Raw genomic sequence first — 21,086 nt, 5'->3', positions numbered from 1 at the left:
CTGATTCAAAGACCCCTTCATCATTATGAAATGAACTTCTTTATTCCCGGCATTATTCTTTGCTCCATTATTCTTTGCTTGGCTGATATTAATATAGCCACTCCAACTTTCTTTTGACTCCTATTAGCATGATATACCTTTTTCCACCTTCTTACTTTTAACCTATTTGTGTCTTTATATTTAAAGTCAGCATATAGTTGGGTCTTGTTTTTTAATCTAATCACATCATTCTCAGTCTCTTAATTGAGGAGTCTAGACCCCTTGCATTTAATTTGATGACTGACAACCAGGTTTGAGTGTATCATCTTGCTACTTGTTTTCTATTTGTCCTATAAATTCTTGTTCCCTTTTTCCCTGCCTTCTTCTTGATTAATTATTTTTTATAGTTCCATCTTATCTCATTTGTTGCCTTATTGGCTCTCACACTTTATTATTTATTTGTTGCTTTCAGGTTTAACTTTAGGCTTTAACTCATCATAGATTACCTTCAAGTGTTATTAAACTACTTCGCATATAAGAACCTAACAATAGTACACTTCCCTTTGTCCTCTATGACTTTTAGGTTATTGTTCTCATGCATTTTACTTTTACATGTTATAAACCCCACGATATATTGTTATTATTTTAATTTAAACAATTCTCTTATAAACAGATTTAAATAAGAACTAAATCTTACGTAATTATCCACGTAGTCACCATTTCTGTTACTTTGCTTTATATAGATCCAGATTTCTATCTGGAATCATTTTTCTTTTGCCTGAAGAACTTCTTTTAGCATTTTCTTATAATGCTGGTCTGCTAGTAATAAATTCTTTCACTTTTAAAATAATTAATTAATTAATTAATGGCTGTGTTGGGTCTTCCTTGCTGTGAGCAGGCTTTCTCTAGCTGCGGTCAGCGAGGGCTACTCTTCCTTGTGGTGCGCAGGTTTCTCATTGCAGTGGCTTCTCTTCTTGCAGAGCATGGGCTTCAGGAGTGTGGGCTTCAGTAGTTGCAGCACATGAGCTCAGCAGTTGTGGCGCATGGGCTTAGTTGCTCCACGGCATGTGGGATCTCCCCAGACCAGGGATCGAACCCGTGTCCCCTGCATTGGCAGGTGGATTCTTAACAACTGTGCCACCAGGGAAGTCCTCTTTCACTTTTTTAATGTCTGAAAAAGTCTTTATTTTGAGTTTTTTTTTTGAAAGATATTTCTGTTGGATACAGGCTAATTTTTTTCCCTTCAGTACTTTAAAGGTGTGCTCCACTGACTTCTCCCTTGCACTGCTTCCAGTGAGAAAGCTGATGTCACTCTTGTCTTTGTTTCTGTGTGACATCTTCTCTCTGATTTTAAGATTTCCTTTTTGTATTACGCAGCGCTCTCCAGAGAAACAGAAACAATAGGATGTGTGTGTATACATAGAAAAATGTTTCAAGGAATTGACTCATAACATTATGAGGAGGCTGCCAAGTCCAGAATGTGCAGGGCGGCTCAGCAGACTGGACACCCAGGAAAGAGCCAATGCTGCAGTTCAAGCCCCAAGGCCACTGGCGCAGATTTCCTTCCTGCTGTCGGGAAGTCAGTCTTTTGTTCTATTCAGGCCTTCAACTGATTAGATGAGGCCCAACCACATTATATAAAGCACTTTACTCAAAGTCTGCTGATTTATATATTAATCTCATACAAAAATGCACTCACAGAAATATCCAGAACAATATTTGACTACATGTCTGAGCACTGTGGCCCAGCCAAGTTGACACATAAAATTAGGCATCACACTGTACCACTGGTTTTACTAGTTTTACTAGGACGTGCCTTGGTGTAGTTTTGTTCGCATCTCTTGTACTTGGGGTTCAGTGAGCTTCTTGGATTTGTTGTTTATCTTCTAAGTTTTAAAAACACTTCAGCCATCACTTCTTCAAATATTTTTTCTGTACCTTTCTCCACCCCCTCACCTTGATAGATTCAAATGTTAGGTATTACCCATATATGAGGTGACTTGAAGTTGTCTTGTCCCACAGGTCAGTATTACTCTTTGAATTTTCCATTTTCTCCTCTCTCTCTGAGTAGTCCCTAATGCTAATGCCCTCAAGGTCATTAATCTTTTTTTCTGCAATGTCTAATCTGTCATTAATCCTATCTGATGTATATTTTACCTCATATATTGTAGTATTCACCACTAAAATTTTTATATCAGCTTTTTAGATATTTTCCCTGTCTACACTTTTATAATAACAGTTTGAATGTCCTTCTTTGTTAATTCTAATCTCTGTGTCAGTTATGAGTCAGTTTTAATTCATAGATTATTCTTCTCATTATGAATCATGTTTTCCTGCCTCTTTGCATGCCTGGTAATTTTTGATTAAATGTTAGATATTGTGAATTTTACCTTGTTAACTGCTGGATAATATTGTTTTCTGAAAACCTTACACAGCTTTGTTCTGGGATGCATTAAAGTTTCTAGGAAACTGTTTGAGCCTTTGGTCTGGTTAATATGATTTGCTAGGTGGGTCCATGGCGGTGGATTCCTCAGGCAATACCCTCCTTGGTACTCTACCCAGTACCTCGTGAACTGTGACTTTTCCAACCTGGCTTGTGGTAACAGGCGTAACTCTCCGTCCTGTGTGAACACAAGGCACTGTTCCCTCTAGCCCTTTCAGATGGTTCTTCTGCCAGCCTTGAGTAGTCTCCTTATGTGCGTGCACTGAATCCTGTAACACATACTCAAGCGAGACCCTCTCAGATCTCCAGGGCTCCCTCTCTGCACAACTCTCTCCTCTCCGGTACTGTGTCCTAGGAACTCTAGCTGCCCTAGTCCCTCCAGCTCCCAGCTCGATATCCTCAACGAAGGGAGTCCAGTGCGCTCCACCTCAGTCCCCACTGGAGCTGTGCCACAGCCTGGGAACCGTCTCAAGGCAGTAAGCGGAGGCCACCGTGGGGCTCATCTCGTTTGTTTCTCATCTCTCAGGAAGGACTAACCCTTGTTGCTTGATATGTACTTTCTTGAAAACGGTTTCATACATCTTGTCTGGTTTTCCCCCCCTTTCAGTTATTTCAGGCGGGAGGGTAAGCCAGTTCTAGTTACTCTGTCCTGACCAGAGTCAGAAGTCCTCACTCACTCTTGCACTCCCTGCCCTCTACGGAACATCTTTGGTGTTTCCTTCTCCCCTGAACACCACCTTTACGTCTCTGTCCACTAGCGTGTTCACATGGCACCTTTCCTTGCAAAAATAAACTCCTTCACCACTGCTTTCTGTGTTTCTGTCTGCCTTCTTAAAAGAGTCATCTACGTGCAACCTTAGCCAGGGGCCCAGGGAGGAACACGGACAGTCTACACCTCACGCCCTCTGCTCGCTCACCACCCTCTCACGCTCCATGTTAGCTTCTGCCCCAACACTCTACTGACACTGGTCTACCGCTGGTCCTGAACGACCATGTGGTCACCATATCCGTGGCCTCCTCTCAGACTTCTGTTTATATTATTTAACTCTGGTTCCTTGGATCTACTGCTCACATTTGACTTACATGATACTATATAGAACTGCCTGGCTTAGATGCCTTGTCTAATGCAGATGCTAGAATGTAAGCTCTGAAAGGCGAGGCTGTCTATTTTGTTCACGGATGCACCCTCAGTGCCTAAATGAGTGGCAATCACGTAACAGGCATTCAATAAATGCAGAAAGAAAGAATGAAATACAGTTGGTGCTTAGCACTCTTCTCCTCGCTCTCCGCCCATCACTCCTCAACAATCTCCTGCAAATCCACAATTCAGTTGTATCTCAAATCTAGATCTCTTGCTATAAACTCTCTCCAGTCACCGTGTCTTCCGGCATTTGGACCATCGTCGAGAGTCCTGCCAACACCTCGAAATTAGCATGTCCAAAACCAAACTCATTATCTTGTTTCTTAAAACTGTCTGTCACCTTCTTCCCACTTTGTATTATTTCCTCAGTCACCAGCTAGAAGTCATGTTTAATTCTTTTCCTTTCCTATTTCCCAATACCACTGATACTTTTACAGGATTAGTGACATCTGCCTCTAACTCTCCATCCCCACGGCCCCTGATCATCACCTCTCCGTGTTACAGGTCTCTCTCAGTAGCTTCTCTAGGCTCTAGCTTTGGCTCATAACTCATCCTATACCGCCACATCTTGGGCCTCAACCTGGTAAGATCACCAACTGTTCTCCAGATAAACCCTATGCTTTCTATCCTTCCTCTCCTCACCCCATTCCTCTCTGCTTAGACTCTCCCCATCATATGAGGCCCTCAGATTAGAAACGACCACTCTTTTAGCTTCCATATTTATACCATCAAGTACAGCACTTATTCTGTCTTAGACTTGGCAGGTATTACACATGCAGTAAATTTAAACTGTTTGTCACTATAATCCTACCCCAGGCATAAACTTCCTGACAGCTGAGACCTCCAAACAGGTCTCCAAAAAGGCACTGGTTCAGGACAATGACCACTCATAGAAGCCTGACATCCAAAATGTCAACCAATGCACTATCTAATTCTCAGAAAATCAACTAGCACACAATGTTACAAGTGGTTCCAGTAAGAGGAAAACATATTATTAAAAAATTGAATAAAAGCAAATATAGAACATACTGTATGGCAATTTACAAATAATAAATTATAAAATTATTTACTGACAATTTTACCGCAAATAATACTCTCATCAGAAATTTTAAGGCTTGGGTGCCACTAACCTTCATTTGAAGACCTGCACTGGCATCCTGCCTCAGTCACTAGCTGTGTGACAATAACCACATCACCACACCTTTGAGCCTCTGATGATTTAAAGACAGAATATGGAAAAAGAATCTTACCTGCCATAAAAAGCAGTTATGAGGTTCAGAGAGGTATGATATTTTATATAAAAACATATGGATTCAATTTACTGTTGTAGGCTTATTCAAGATGCCTTAGAGGGCCAGGACGGGGAGGGTGGGGGGGAGTCGCGGGAGGGAGGGGATATGGGGATATATGTGTAGATGCAGCTGATTCACTTTGGTGTACCTCAGAGACGGGTACAAGAGTGTAAAGCAAATATATTCCAATAAAGAGTTTAAAAAAAAAAAAAAAGCATCTTAGCTATGCCCAAACCTTGTACCAGGATCTGGACGCACAAAGCTACATAAGATGCTCTATCTGCCCTTTAGGCTGGGGCGGTGAATGCGTCAACCGCAGTGTCGCAGGCACTAAATGGCAGAGAAATGGACACTTCACAGTGGGGGAGCAGGGAGCGCTCAGTTCCGCCTGGGGGAGAGGAGGGTAGTTAGAAACGGCTTCCTGCAACAGGCCATGCTGGAGCTCTGCTTATCCTCCCCAGTTCAGGACTCCCCCACCAGTCATCATGAAGCCCTCACTCACACTTTTCCTCATCCTTTCATCAAGCTATGTCTCTGTTTCTTCACAGGTCTGCAGTTCCTTATCTACAATTCTAAAACCTGAAAAGCTTTCAAAGCCTGCACTCTTCCCCTAATTTATTTGGTGGCAAAATCTGGCCTGAAATGAGGTAAGGCTCTTGGTCATCAATATTTTTCCTACTCATAGGAAATACCAGTCAATGGTTCCATCACCTACCCTTTGCCTAAGCCAGGACCCGAGTCCTCCTTGGCTTCTCTCACCCTCCAAACCGGCCAGCAAGCTCTGTCAATACTAGCCCTCAAGTAAGTACCCTCTCTCTCCCCTCCCTCCCTTCTCCCCCTGCTTTCCTCCCGCCTCTCCCTCTCTTCTCCCTCCCTCCCATCACTGCCTTGATTAACGGCTAACAGAGCGCCGCACAGCTCAGCCTCCGCGTCACGACTAGCGCAATCCTCCTCAAATGGATATTTTATCACGTAGTTTCTCTTTGCTTAAAATATGGGCACATCTCTGCACTATCTACAAAGCTCAACCTCCTGAGTGTGGCAGAAGAGGTGTGCCAAGATCTGGCTACTGCCTATCTCTTGTGACTTGACTCCTGGCACTCTACTAACCATGCATTGTAGCCACTCGGAAATGTGGTTCCCAGGAGGTAGCAACCTGTTTCAAGCCCCTCTGCCTTCACACACGCGTCCCCCCGTTCCCAAATCCTCTTCCTTCTCCCACCTCACTCTCTCTTTTTTTTTTAAATAAATGTATTTATTTATTTAATTGGCTGTGTTGGGTCTTTTTTGCTGTGCGCAGGCTTTCTTTTTAGTTGCAGTGAGTGGGGGCTACCCTTCGTTGTGGGACGCGGGCTCCTCATTGCCGTGGCTTCTCTTGTTGCGGAGCACAGGCTCTAGGCACGTGGGCTTCAGTAGTTGCAGCACATAGGCTCAATAGTTGTGGCTCACGGGCTCTAAAGCGCAGGCTCAACAGTTGTGGCACAAGGGCTTATTTGCTCCGCGGCATGTGGGATCCTCCCGGAGCAGGGATCGAACCCGTGTCCCCTGCACCGGCAGGCAGACTCTCAACCACTGCGCCACCCAGGAAGCCCCCACCTCACTCTCTTATTCCTGCTTGTCTGCCAGGCTTGCTTGTCCTCAAGATCCAATGTAGAAAACTCCATTGTGCATTATCCTTCCCTTCCCCCAGTCCAAGCAAAACTCATCACTCCTCCTTGCACTTTCCGGACACGAGCTTAATGTCTATGTGGACAGTAGACTGAGTCTCCTGGAGTGTTGGGATCGTTGCTTATGCCCAGTTTCTAACACTGGAAATAGCACATGGTAGGCGCTCAAAAAAAGCTGTCTGAATGAACAATCTTTTCAAGTTTCCCCGACAATGTCTCAGCCCACTCCTTCCCTGTCAGTTCTTCCACAGCACCTCTGGTTTTCAACGCCCAGAATGTTCTCTAATTAACACTTGTCTTTCCTGCTTCATTTTCAGAGAAAAAAGAGGAAGCTTTTGGGGAGTGAGAAAAGCCCTTGGTAGCACTTTGATACTTTGGGCTGGATGACTCTTTACGGCAGGGGCCCATCCTGCGCACTGCAGGGTGTTTAGCAGCTTCCCTGGCCTCTACTCAAGAGAAGTCAGTAGCATCTTCCCCCAGCTATAAAAACCAGAATGTCTCCAGACATTGCCAAATGTCCCCTGGAGAGCAAAATCTGCCCTGATTGAGAGCCAGTGCCTAGACTGACTTTTCTTGGCCACCTCAGGGAACAACGTGGTAAGCCTGATCAACGGTCCCTGTGCCATCTCCCAGGGAAGAAGAGTCAGACTATCACTTGTACCAGAGTAGGGAGCGCGTGACCAACACAAGTAGGCTAGAGTGACTCTTCAAGGGAGGAGGACCCTCAGTGGGCCTGAGATGAACCTATCTGTCCCAGCGTCAGAATTCCAGGTTGCAGGGTTAGTTTATACCGACATTCTCCTGAGCTTGACTTATTCAGTGGCAGTGAAATGACCAATTAGAGAGATGGAGGGTGCAGCAATTTGATGCTATTAAAGCCCCCCTTAAATATAGTTTGAAAAACAGAGTATCTAAAAATAAACAATAAACTGATTGAAGCCTCTCAGTGAAACGAGGGGATCTCGCCGACAGCACAGGAAACGAGAGCGTCTCGGGGGTGAAGAAGGAGAGGGAGAGGACCCGGCGCAGCACCCACCTGTGGTCGACACGACGCTGTCCGGGCTTTCACTGCAGAGCTTGGACAGCAGGCTGGTCTTGCCAGCGCCCGTGAGGCCTATGCAGACCAGGTCATACTCCGGGCGTGCAGGTGGCGGCCCCTTGCAGCAGAGTGCTCGAAAACACTGCCGAGAGAGGGGGATGCGGCTCTTTTAGTAAGACTGTGGGCACAAAGCTTAGTCACGTTTCAAATGACTGCGCATTGAGAAGTAGTCAAGTAAGCTCTTCGCCCTAAGGAGGAAAGGGGCCTTCAGAGGAAGAGGCCAGGAGGACTCCACCTTGACAAGCGACCAACGTTCACATCCTAGGGACGAGACCGCGGACTTGCTGGCTCCCCTCCTGCTGTGACAGGGGCCCCGCGCGGGGTGCCACGTCCCTGCACAGCTTTTCTGCCCCAAACGCTAAAACCACCAGCATCCGAGCACACGGATATCAGACGACACCACTCTGAGGAGCGTCCTGCAGGACAACCAGTCTGCTCTTCTCTGAAGTGTCAGAGAAGGACTGGGGAACTGTTCCAGGTTAAAGAAGCCTGAAGAGACGTCCGAATGCGACGCCTCCTGGGTAGGAGCCTGGATTGGGCAGGGGACAAAACACCATAAACGACACTGTGGGGACAACAGGTGACGGGTGAAAAGAGACCTCATATTAGAGCCTGAAGGGACAGCCTCACGTAGGGTTAAACTTCCTGGACTTAATCACTGGACTGTGGTTGCATAAGGAATATCACTGTACTGAGGAAACACACACTGAAGTATTTAGAGATGCAGGGTCTTGACGTCTGCAATTAACTGGCTAAGAACATTTCTAAGTCTCCATCACCATCTCCACGCCTAGATGGTGAGAAATGTGACAGAGCAATTGTGGTAAAATGTTAATGACTGAAGAACCTGAGTGGAGTCTACCGGAGAGTGCCGGGTACTAGTCTTACAACACTTTGATATTATTTCAAAATAAAACACTTTTAAAAATCATTAAATACAGTTCCTGTGTATATCACTGCCATCTTGACCTTTGCTAAATCTTGTTTCAGGTCAACTGACCTCAGGGTACCACGGACTACTGTTTGCTCTGCAAGAGTCGAAGACGAGGGGATTTGGGAGATCGGAAATCCTTCATGTAGTTTTTGGTCTTTCCGCTTACTTGACATCCACTTATTAGGGGCCATCTATGTGCCAGCTTGTAGAGCCTGAACTATTTAGGCCCTGAAAGATTCAAGAGAGGAAGAAGGAAACAGGGAGGTAAGAGGCAGGCAAACCTACTGACTTCCGGGTCCTTTGGAGAGCATGAGAGAAGAGACCTACGAAAAGTCTGTGCTAAGTCTTCTTACTCAGATGAAACGTGAGGCCTAACCAGCTGTCACACTCTCACAAGTCAAGCTTGATCATTTTCCAGCCTCACTCCTCACGTCTGTGTAAGTCCAGTCCACACGCCCTCTGAGACAGGTGTAGAGCCGGTCTAGCTCTCTCCAGCCCTGGCCCCCGTCGCCTGGACGACGCCAACATCCTCCAGTGGGTCCCGGCACATTCACTGTTGCCCTCTCTATTCTCCACGCGGCCGCCACTATGATGACGGTGGCCTGCAGGGCCCTCCTTGGTCTGCTTCACCCACCCCTCCAGCCTCACCTCCGTCACTCTCCTCTCCCTCGCCCTCGCCCACCTCCAGGCACGCTGACCCTCTGGCACCTCAAGGCACTCCACATGTGCTGCTCCGTCTTCCCCCAACTCCTGGCAGAGCAAACGCTCCACCGGCTTTCAGGTCCCAGTGAAAGCACGCCTTCCTCAGGGCTGTCTGCTCTGATGCTAAGAGTACATTAGCAATTCGCGTCAAGCTCTCACAGCACGTTTGTGAATTCACCACACAGACTATTACAGTTTCTTATTCATCACCAGACTGTGGGAACCATATCTGTCCATCTTCATCCCAGCAGCCCCAGTGCTTAGGAGAGAACACAGCACAGAAGCCACCGTCAGTGAACAACTATTGAATGACGAATGAATGACATTTAAATTTCACCTAAGAAAAGAGAAAAGAAAATGTAAAGGCTAGTAGGAAGCTTGATCTATGCTCTCTGTGGGCCCCCCCATGCTTCAAGAAAATAGTGTTAAAATAAGAGAAACCCTCGACTTTGTCACTTCATTTCAGTGCCAGACGCTTTAGCCCGCTTCCCAGAAGAGTGGTTTTGATGTGCAGGACCGACTTTCTTGGTATGATAGAGCTTTTTGTTGTCCTAAACTCATTTTTTCTTGGCTTTTAAGAGGCTCTGCCTACTTCTGGTAAATTCTATAATCATCTATAATCACCCATGTTCTTCATGGGTTTATTAACTCATCATATTTCTTTTCCTCTTTTCAAGCCTGAGGAGTCCTAATTATTTCAGTCTGCCTTCATACAGCAATCCCTCCCCTCCTTCATATCAGCAGCTCTTCTCTGGCCTTACTTGAAGTTCCATGTCTCCTCTCCTACAAGATTAATGACTACAGCTATAAAAAGCATTCTAGATGCCAATACACCGCATCCCAGATTTGTATGAAGGCTGGTTGATGATGTCTGACTTTTTGCGAACTTTTTCTTGCCCATAAAAGAGACACACGTATGGCCTGGACTCACGATGTGAGTTTTCCTGCGAGACAGATGTACGTAGGCACATATTCCCCCAAAGGCTGCCTAGCAGCTCTTCACTACGAAGAGCTCTGCCAGGTTCAACTGTGACAGACACCACCACTAGTCACACAGTGGTTTCTCTTCCTGGGCTGCTGTGATCTTTGCTGGGGGAAGAGAGGAAAGACCCCATGCCTGCTCTGGACACCCCCGTTCATGCTCAGCTCTTCTGCCAGAATTCCCCTGGGCTATCTCCTGGAAAGAGACCGGCTCAGCCACCCTGGCCCAAACCATCATCAATCTTAAATACAAGCTGACGTTGCAGGTGACTGATTGCTATATGTTGCCCAATTTCAGTCACTCACACGGCACTATTACTCCACATATTTTGGCCAAAAGTTTCAGAATTTTATCTTCATGTTCCTTTTTTTAAACTCCAGAGTGTAAAAACTTTGCAGCCAAGCCCAATAATATCTACGTCACCTGTTCATTTATTCTAGGTCACCTACGACAAGTCTGACATAAAAGGCCACTTGGCAGTGACGTTCTACTCCACTCTCGTCTTTTATCTCCTCTCTCTCCACTCTCCCCAGGGACGCCGTCTCTACCCCACGGTTCCAATCATGCAGGTGGTAAAGGCACCTAGCATGACATCACCCCTCTCCCCCGCAGTCTCTTTCCTGAATTCAGGCTCTATATTTCAACTGTTACTAAACTAAATCTGAATAAAAGCAAAAGCCCCTCCACAAACCACAGTCTACAGAAATGAGATATTTTGGAGCAAAAAAGCTTAAAGGTTAGACAAATATTATAAGGCCGCACCTTTGAAATAAGTCACAGACTCTTGGTGTATTGAAACAAATAAATCCTATGGTTAACAGGGAGAGTGTCAGATTTTGAGCCAACAAAATAAAACTCTTAAAACTATGCTACTTCAAATGGAGGAAGAATGTTCGCGTTGTTTGAGTCAGCTCCTAAAAACTGTACAGAGTTTTCACTTGGTTTTCATTTTAAAACTTAATGAAGCTCTGGATCTCATAGTCAATTTACTTAAAATTACTCATTTTGGCCTCTAGACTATACTGTACCAAAGTTCATTGTGTCTGTCTCCTACAGCAGCTCGTGCATTGTTGAGAGTAAGCCCCTTTCACTGGTGTACAATGCTAAACACAATGCCGTCGGCTGTCCTGACAGCAAGCGGCAAACTCAGGCTTCATTCCCAGGCCAGACACTGCGGCATTGTATGGCTCCGTGCGGGCCCATAAACCTAGCCGGCTGCAGTCTCCCCGTGATTAACCAGTAAGGCTTTAACACTATCAGCCACTTCCTTTCTTTAGGACGATGTTACGAGGTATACGTTCAAATGCATTATGCTACGAGAAGGGTATCACACAGGTAACTCGGTGCTCGCCCTCCTAAGGTATCTCAGGTGACTGTCAGCTTTCTTGGGCCAGGGTCTGGCAGCCCACCGTGCAGCCCCGACTGCGGCATCTCCCTTCCACTGGCCCACAGCAGCCTCCACGTGCTCCATCCCACCCCAGTCCAGCCCAAGACACTAACGACACACAACCTTAACCTTCACGTGCAGCAGGGAGCAGAAAGCAGGGCGAGTCTGCGGGGTAATTACTGGGAGGGTGGGGTGCAGGGGAGGATGGCATCAGACAACCAAGGTCATGGCCTCTGTCGCCTAGATTGCTTTAGTTCACAGGTGTTTTCACACAGGGTCCATTAGGACTTGTTCCTTTCCAGAAGAAGCCAGTGTCTCTCTCTTATCACATCGGGCTGCAGGCTGTTACCCCCAGCATGCATCCACAAGCTCCCACCAACACCGTATGTGAGGAGAACAGTGCGCCAATGTCTTAAGAGAGGCCAAGAGCAGAATCACCAGTAGTAACTCCGTGTCACGCACTCTGGACAAATTGTATAACCCTTGCTGAAAGGCAGATTAGCCAAAAAGCCTAAGCAAAACCTTAGGAATATTTGCTCAAAGGAGGATGATCACATGTAATGGGGGAAAAAAAAACAAAAGATTAAATGGCAAGGGTAACATGAGGAACTGTATTTCAGTCTGGTGGTCTAGCACCAAGGCAGCAAGATTATCTTCAAATGTCCCCATTTCTGTTGGGGACAGTGCCAGACATCGGCAGGTCCGTCAGAGCACTGAAAGCAGCAGGACTCAGTGAATAACTGCTCAACAAACTGATGCTGTAAAGCACTAATAAAGCACTTACTGTATATCACACTTCCCTCTCCATCTCCTCCTCAATGATGCCCGCCACCCTCAAATAACAGCCCTAGCACGTCATGTTTCCGTGCCACCCGGGTCCCTTGCACTCAGAAGGAAAGGGTCTCCCCTCTCTTTTCTACTTGGAAAATTCCTGTTCAAAGCTCTGCTCAGAGGGCACCTCCTCGGGAAGGTCCCCAGCTCCCTGGGAGAGAACTACTCCTTTCTTCCACTCTTCAGTCCTTTAACGCACTTCTAGCACTGCAGTTAATATTATGCCACATGTATTTTTTCCTGACTGTAAAAATTATTAGATGATAGAATTACGCACACTGACCCAAAGACATATTCATCCTTGGTCTGATTATTGGTTCAAAAAGTTTAATGTTACAAATACCAAGGGTGGCCAGGCACAAAAGAAGAGGAGCAGAGCTCTCACACAATTCACAATCCCAGGCAGAAATCTTCCCCCTCTGGCACCAGCCCCTGCACTGCCAGTATCTCCTACCATCCTGTCTCGCTAAGTCCCTAGCCTTTGGGGACATGGCATTTGTTTCAATTGATGCTCTGTTTCTCATCATGAATACATGATTTTATTCTGTGCATGATTTCAATGTGATTGGGGCTCTGTAGAGTTGCTGGAAAATTTTCCTCAGCCAGCATCGGGGCTTCCCACAGCTATACAGGCACTGCCCAAGCCCCACACTGTCCCTTCCTTATTTAAATGTGGGTCTTGCCAAACAAAGCCCAGAGGTTTCCTCTGGCAGGTGACCAGGAAGGGCTTTCCCCGGGGCCCTCAGGTGCAGACTGGCACTGTGCTCAAGAAATACTTGTCAGATTAACAAAAAATCAGGTAGTTGGTACCTAAAAGCAAGAGAAAAGTCCCCCATAACTTGAAGTGGACATACGTCTTAGGTGGTCTGGTCTCAAAACCAAAAATAGGCACCTATATATTCTGACCCTCACCAATTCTCATAATGACAAAAAGAAGTTTTTAAATTTCTAGAATGTTTTCTAACACTAAACATGTTCACTGAATAAAACATTAAGAAGTGTATTAATATCCAAAACTACAAGATTTAAAATATGTTCCAAGTCTATAATCATCACATATGGGTCTGTCTTTTGAAAATACAACCAAACATGTGTACAGGGCTTGTAAGAGCTGCTTAAGGTCTGGAAAAGATGTGAGGAAGAATCGTGTCCTAATAATACAAAACCAAAACCAAAGGCGGTCAGCAGTATTAAGCACAAGATGTAAACGATATGTGTGTGTCAATTCACTCACTCCTAAGAACACCCCAAGGAGACAAGTATTGATACTTTGTGCTTCCCATTTTACGACCGGGAAATTGAGGCCCAAAGAAGTTACATAGATTAAGTGGAACCAGGATTTGAACCCTGGCAGTCTGGCAATTTTCTTAGTGATGGGAACGAAAAGCCTCTGACATCCGAGTGTGTCGTGCAGAAGTGACGTTCGGGGCATTCTACACAGAGAGGCAATGTGCAGAGAGAGCCGAGGCTCCAACCAGGGCTGTTTGGCTCCGGAGCTCTTACTCATGTCCTCTTGGCCTTGGAGTCATGCTTCGGGGACAGAGGCATCGGAAGGGGGGTGTTGCCTTGAGGGAGTGAAGGGGGGCTTCAACAGCCTGCCTGTGTAACTGGACAGACGTCTGGCCGAAGAAGGGAATGATGAGAGTCTCAGTACTGCTTCCTTCCTTGCACTTGCACTGTCCGGCTCGTGGCCTTTCACTCCAGGCAGACGACCTGCATCTTTCTCCCAGGAGAGTTAGGGGAACTGGGTTCCTCCGGGGCGGACCTAGGGAGCAGGGAGGGAGCACAGGGGCTGGCTGGGCTGGAAGACAAGGGGATACTGCAGGGCTGCTGGCTTCTCCTTCCCGCTGTGTGCCTCTTCCATTTAACCCCTTTTTGTCCTCTGGAAAGGACAGAGCTTGTCTATGAAGAGGAGACTAGCTGCAGAGATTTCTGCAGAGATTTCATGCTAGCTGCAGAGATTTCTGATTCTGAACATGGTAAACAAGGGAGAAAAAGAAAAACCTCTAAAGGACGAGTCCTCAAGTTTCTCCCTTTAAAATGTATGCATGTGAACGGCACCTCAATAAAGTAAATAAATAAACAAGCAAATACTAAATGAAATAAAATATGTTGGGGAAAAATATGGGAGAAAATACATGAATAAACTGGGCTGTGTTGAAATCTATGTCAAAGAGATAGTCTATGTGAACATGCAAGCTCTTAGCTAATCCTTTCTTTCCACTTGCAAGAAGAAAAATGAATTTCAAAAACGCTCTGATAGCTTGGATTATTTAGTAGGTCTTGCAAAGAAGTTAACATATAAATTCAAAATGGCACCTACAGCTACAGAAATAATCAGCAGGGCCGTGGAGTGCTGTGAAGGGCCGTTGATCACCAGGCAGATCCCAGCAGACAACTCCTCCCCAGGTTGCAGGAGCAATCCACTTGAGGTGAAAAATCCTGTGGCCCTTTAGGACCCTAGTGAGAAAAACAATAAGTTGTTTCCACAGAAGATGGGTCAAACCTTTCGGCCATGTGGACTGCTCCAAGCTCACAGATGAAGGCTGTGGCCCAGAACTGTCCCAGGGCTGAGGCTTCTGGCCAACACATCACACTGCCTCAGGATACTGCGTCTGTCTTTGCCTTAGCCTTTGTATTTCTCAATCCACATTTCTTTTTGGGGTGAAATACTCCATTATTTCTGCTTTGTTCTGGGCTGTCTCCTGTCTCTGTCCCTATTAACTCGTGGCAACAAAAGAAACAAACAGAAGCAGGGGATTTCATGCTTAGCAGCTACAGACATTGGCCTCGCGGCTGTGCAGAGGGGCAGACATCTGAGACTCTGAATGGAAGAGAGTGCCGCGGCGCTGAACCGGACCAGGGGCCCACGTGGCTCCCAGTCGGTACGTCTGTCATCCAGATCAGTGGCGTTCACCAGTCCTGGTACGTGTACTTCCAGATGAACCACAAGTACGGTTTTAAAAGTTAAGGCATGTAGCTGATAATTAGATTTAAAAGGACTCTAATTCAACATTCTCTGATATTCTAGCAATCCAAAATTTCAGGTCTTCTCATACTGGAAATAGAACGGAGGATAAGTTTTTTTAAATAAAAATTAAGAAACTCAAAGGGGAAGCTTAGTAGAAAATAAACACCTTTCTTATTTTTAAGATGTATTCTTTCTCTTATAATGACTAGACGGAATATCTAATTTTTATAATGATAGAATTAGCCAACAAAACTAGCAGTAAATTCCCTAGGCATGACTGTCTGTAATGAGAACCAAGTTAAATGCATATTTATAAACGTATCCAAATCAGGGCTTCGCCTGGGTCGGTTTCATTTATTATTTTTTTCCCTAAAGAGCAAAGAAATGCAAATTTAGTTGAATGTGAAAGAGATTAATACAATTTATATTGAACCTCTTTTTTGGTCACTTTCTGAACAGAATGTTTCTAAACGGAAAGTAGGGCATACAAATACATAAACACTTTTACTATTCCTTAACAGGGACATTTTTCTATACTTTGTACACTTAGGAAAAATGAGGGAATGGAAACATTTAAAAAGAGCTAGACTCCTTAGGTAGATCTTCAGGTGGGTTCATGCCTCATCTAAAAATCATCCAGGAAAGACTCCCAACAAAGCAGACTCTCTCTGCTCTTGGTGCTTCTGAACAGGAGATGGGACACCTTGGAACAACTGAGAGAAAAACAAATCAAACTAAAGTTGTTTTCCTCATAAACCCTAACAGTGGAAATCCTATTCCGTGTTTTGGGACCACAGAGCATTCCTCCACTCAACAGTCCTCAGGCTCCATGAAGATGAAGCTCAGCCCCGCTCAGCCTCTCAGTCACTGATTCCTCTAAACCCGCCCAGTCTGGTCTCCACCATCTCTCCGTTCCTCTCCAGCCCTAAAGCCTCCGTCAGCACATCACCACTGTCTCCTAGAAAGCACAGTGTCCATTCTCACTGGCGTCATTCAGGTCTTACCCAACTCCAATTCAGTCTCCAAAACGCTAATAATGACCTTCCTAGAATACATCAAGTCAACCCCACGATTTACAATCTGCCCCTGGCCACCCACAGCTGCCAGGAAAACGACCCGACTCCTTATCCAGGCAGACCGGCTCTTGTGACCTGTCCTTTGCCCTCATTTCTGGCCTCTGCTGGTTGTTAGAGAGACTACATGAGATACTGTTCATAAGGTTTATAAAGCACCCAAACCAGAGCCCAACCTGTGAAACAAAATAGAATTATTTTAAGTTTATAATTATAATATATATTTATAACTATGATATCTGCATAATAATAATCTGTTTTTATTTTCCCACCATATACATGGCCCTCACGCCAAGCCCACAGACCTATGTGCAGTTCCTAATCCACTCTCCTTCATGATGCACGTCATCAAAGGGGCAGACCCTCTGCCTGCCCATCATTCTCCACTATCTCCCTCTGGCTGGCACCTAGTCATCCTTCAACATTCAGCTCAATGATCACTTCCTCCAGGAAGACGTCTGTGACCCTCACTCTGATCAAGATGACCTTCCTCAAACTCCCTCAGCACCTTTTCTGTTCCACTATCCTAACATCACCTTTCTGTCAAGTAAAGGTGGTTTACCGTCCATCTTCCCCCACCTGACTTGCAGCACTTGAATGCGGGCTCCACTTCTGATTTCATTTTGGACCCTGAGTGTCTGACACAGCATCCATCACATGGCAGAATGAGCTCCTCAGCGATTCAGTACGTGGCTCTGATGAAGCGCGTGGTCAGACAAGCCTGAAACCCAACCCCACTGTGATCTGGGGGATTTACTTCACCAATATCTGTTTCCTAATCCAGAAAGCAAGGACCATCTGGGAGGATTGCTGGGAGCAGTCAATGAGGTACGACATATCACACGCTCAGTATTCAATAATCAATAGGTATGGTTATCCCCGTGGTTGTGGTGATTAGATTTTCCACTTAGAGTAGTGTTTTCCTAAAAACTAACGTTGTGACCACCTATCAGGACTCTTCTCACAGTGCAGAACTGAAGGTAGCTCAGGGTCCGGATTTATTCTCTTGTCCATTCGGTCAGACCTGACCTGACAAGCCACACGCCAACGGTGGCGAATCACCAGAGACAGCCCCTAGGCTTGCTGCAATAAGAACCACCAGAAGAGATGACACTGTGATGCAGCATGGGACCATCACTGGGTTCTTTCTTCCCCTGAGAGGAGAAACAGCTTTTAAACATGACTGGTCTATCTTAACAGTTAAATCAGTTCTCTTTGATTATGAATCTCCCACTATGTCTATGCGGACCTGGTGGCAAGGGGGTGGGTGGCGGTGGTCCTGCCTGTAATCCCCGTGCATCCTCAAATCACGCTGCTTCCACTGCTGACAAAGACAAATGTCTGGTCTAATGCGGAAGAGCCAATATAGTGAACTGGATGCTACCTCGCCTCACACATCAGCACACGTGTCAGACAGACTCTGATTGCAAAGTCTGTTATTGATGATGAGAGAGGCAGAGAGGGAGCAGCTGGATATTTCAGATCCACAGCCGAGCTGGCAGCGGCGGTCGTTCAAGCCATCTTCTCACTTCAGAAGCTGGAATTAATCTGAGAGAGTTGTCTAAAGGTGTGTTTTATGAAAGAGGCACTTTTGAATACTGTCAAACGTCACAAGCAAAGGCTGAACACACAGACTCAGGCAGTTCTGCTTGGAGTCATCTAGGAGATATCAATGGATTTCTTTCTGCCACAAGTCACTGGTCAAAAATAAAATACCAACAAAAATAATCTTCTGTTCCCTCAAAAGATTAAAAGTAGCATGTGGACTTAATTTATATCATAAACATTTTTTACTATTTGCTTTATTTTATTCCCTGGAATCAATACAGGCACAAATGCCTTAAATTATGTTTCCATGTATATTATATAGATGGTACAGGTGCCGTGTAGCAGGTTGGTGAAGACACTAGAGGAATCCCATGGGCCTGACATGTTTGCGGTCTTACTTGAATGAAGTCTCAACAACATTTTTTTTTTTTTTCAAATAAAGCACCAACTTCCTATTCAAGGGAGTTCTCAAACTACCAGGAAAATATAATACTTGAACATCATAAGTGTTTTTTAAGATGGGTGTCCTCCTTTTTCTTTTGTACCAGACAAGGTTCTGGTTATGCATACCAGAAAAGTGATTTATTGGAAGGATATCGATAATTCACAGAACGGACAAGAAGACTAAAACAATGCAAGAACCAAGGCAGCCCACAGTAACATCGCAGCAACAGTTAGTACAGGAGACACCACGTGTACAATTGCTTGGCATCCTGTACTGAACTCCACTGCAGCATGAGAATGACCTCTGAGTCCTTCAACCCTGTACCACTGACCATCGAGCTGGAGCATCCAACTGGCCAAGCCTTGGTTTTGTGCTGGGGCCCCGGCTGCCAGGGAGTTAAGAAAGAAATAGCTGCCCCCTGCCTCCGGCAATGAAAGAAGGGAGCCCGGACCCCAAGCTCTTGTGGGATTTGTCCCTAAAGAGAGTATCCGTTCACAGGGCAGCCAAAAACAATATTAACTACATATTTTGTCCTTTGGCCCAAAAGACAATAGGCTTTCTCTATTCTTACAATTTAAAGACATAAAATAGAACAATATTTGTTCATCTTCCAGTTCCATGGATTTATTCTGAGGGAATATGCCAGAGTCTTGGGCAGAGGGCAAGATGAAAGCTAGCAGAGAAATCTAAGCCTGGATTTTCCTGGGCAAAATGTTATACCCTCTCAGTGCCCCACTTGTCTACTCTTATTTAATACTCAGCTCTCCTTTTCTACATGCATTCTCCTTTCTTTTCATACGTCTACCAATAAATTATTACAGGTAAGAAGACGGGGGCCGGCTGTGTCTGTGTAGGAAGCTGATGCCCGACGGCTCTTATGTCTAAACTTGCATATTCTTGCTTTCCTTTCAACTTTAATATCTTGTAGGAGGAAAATGGGGCAGGACATATTTGGAGGTGTGTGCAGCACCTAGCTTTTGTTAATTAAGAACAAAAACTCACACAGGTAGCCTGTGCTATCGCCTGTCACTAGAAACACAGACATAAACTCCCTAAGGATATATGACTGGGCTTTTCTTTCTTTTTTCTTCTCTCATTCTCTCTTTTTTTTTTAATCAGACCACTCTGGTTTTCTACATGTTTATCTAAGTAATGAATAATCCTTCAAGTCTCTCTTTTCTACTTTGCAAATCACACCGTAATTGTGAAGCAACTGTTAAAACAACAAAAAACTACTCATCAGGAACACATAAAATAACCAAAACCCAAAACAAAAGACCAGAGCAATCATGCTTACGGTCAGCAAAAAATTTTAAAAATCATAGTCTCTGGCTGACAAATTCAGCTTTCCCCAAAAAAAAGAATCTGAAGGGTTACAGTAAACCAGCATGTTAAAAAATAAATCGAAAACAAAACCCCAAAACACAGTAGGGGGAATGAGGTTGGAAGGCAAAGGATTAGATAAAGGCTTGTGTTTAAAAATAGGACTTTATGCCTCATTAATTTGGTGAAATCTGTGGAAATTTCATGACATTCATCCAAGGAATTATGACTCCACCTGAACAGATCATCCCCGTCACGGCTCTCCAAAGGGAGGAAAGGGCATATACTCATGACTATTTGAACTGAGAGTCAGAATCGATTTTATAATTACAACAATAGTGGATATGAAGGTCCTCAAGGGAACTGTTCGTGGACAAATTAGAGACAGTGTTGGCAGAGATAAAATATTCATCAACAAAAGAGTACATGAAATGTATCTGAGACCATCAGGGCTCATCTGGGAATCACACAAGGAGAATAAGATATCACCAGGAAAATGCACATATTCTCTGTTACGTAAAAACCTGAAACAAAGAATTTCAGCCACAACAAGTTCTGCATCTATTAAAATAAGACCTCATGGTCACGTAATCTGGGGGCAGTGGGGTAAAGAATAAAAAATTGCCTTGAGATTTTGTTAACACGCAAGACTTTCAAAGCAACTATACAATAAAAACAGCAGCTCTCTCTTCGATCCTATTAATGTTTTCATATGTTACAATTTCTTACAGTGTGCACATCTCTCTCTGCACACAAAGAAAGATAAAAGATATGGAATTTTAAAACGCGATTTTTGAAATGATCCATTATGCAATGTTAACTCTCACATGACGTCTTACGTTTTATTAAGCTTGTATTATAAAGCCACATCCAGCCAAGAAATGAGAAGAGAATGAAGGAGATAATAAAAAGATAGATATCAAATAACATTTGATCAAATAGGGGCAAGAGATATTCTCTAAAATCACATCCAACTTAGGTTAATGTAGGTACTTCAAACTTTCAAAGACCGATGGAAAGGCAAGCCGAGTTCCAAGGGGACACCCTCAAGACAGCGCTCAGCAGGGGCATAGCCGTTGACATGACTCAGCACTTGGCTTCAGCAGCAGTTTGAGCCACAGCCTCAAATACTCGACTGAATCTCAGCTCGAGAACGTTCTTCAACACTTTCATCAAAAGCCTGGCTAGTCAGTGTATACAAATGTCAAATCATCATGTTGTGCACCTGAAACTAATATAATGTTACATGTCAATTATACTTCAATTTTA

At 44.8% G+C, this 21,086-nt stretch overlaps 1 protein-coding gene across 8 annotated transcripts in view; it reads right to left on the bottom strand.

Moving 5' to 3' along the window:
• Positions 1-21,086, bottom strand: part of ARL15 (ADP ribosylation factor like GTPase 15) — a 401,290-nt gene that overhangs the window by 252,626 nt on the left and 127,578 nt on the right. For all 8 annotated transcript variants that reach the window (XM_057743576.1, XM_057743594.1, XM_057743612.1 and 5 more), the window contains one exon: positions 7,559-7,703. In XM_057743576.1, coding sequence (XP_057599559.1) covers positions 7,559-7,703 — 145 coding nt within the window. The remainder of the gene's footprint in view (positions 1-7,558; positions 7,704-21,086) is intronic.

Source organism: Hippopotamus amphibius, chromosome 1, assembly GCF_030028045.1.
Source record: "Hippopotamus amphibius kiboko isolate mHipAmp2 chromosome 1, mHipAmp2.hap2, whole genome shotgun sequence".
NCBI classification, from domain to species: domain Eukaryota; kingdom Metazoa; phylum Chordata; class Mammalia; order Artiodactyla; family Hippopotamidae; genus Hippopotamus; species Hippopotamus amphibius.
Note: the sequence above shows the minus strand (reverse complement) of the source record. Positions and strands in the feature narration are given on the sequence as shown.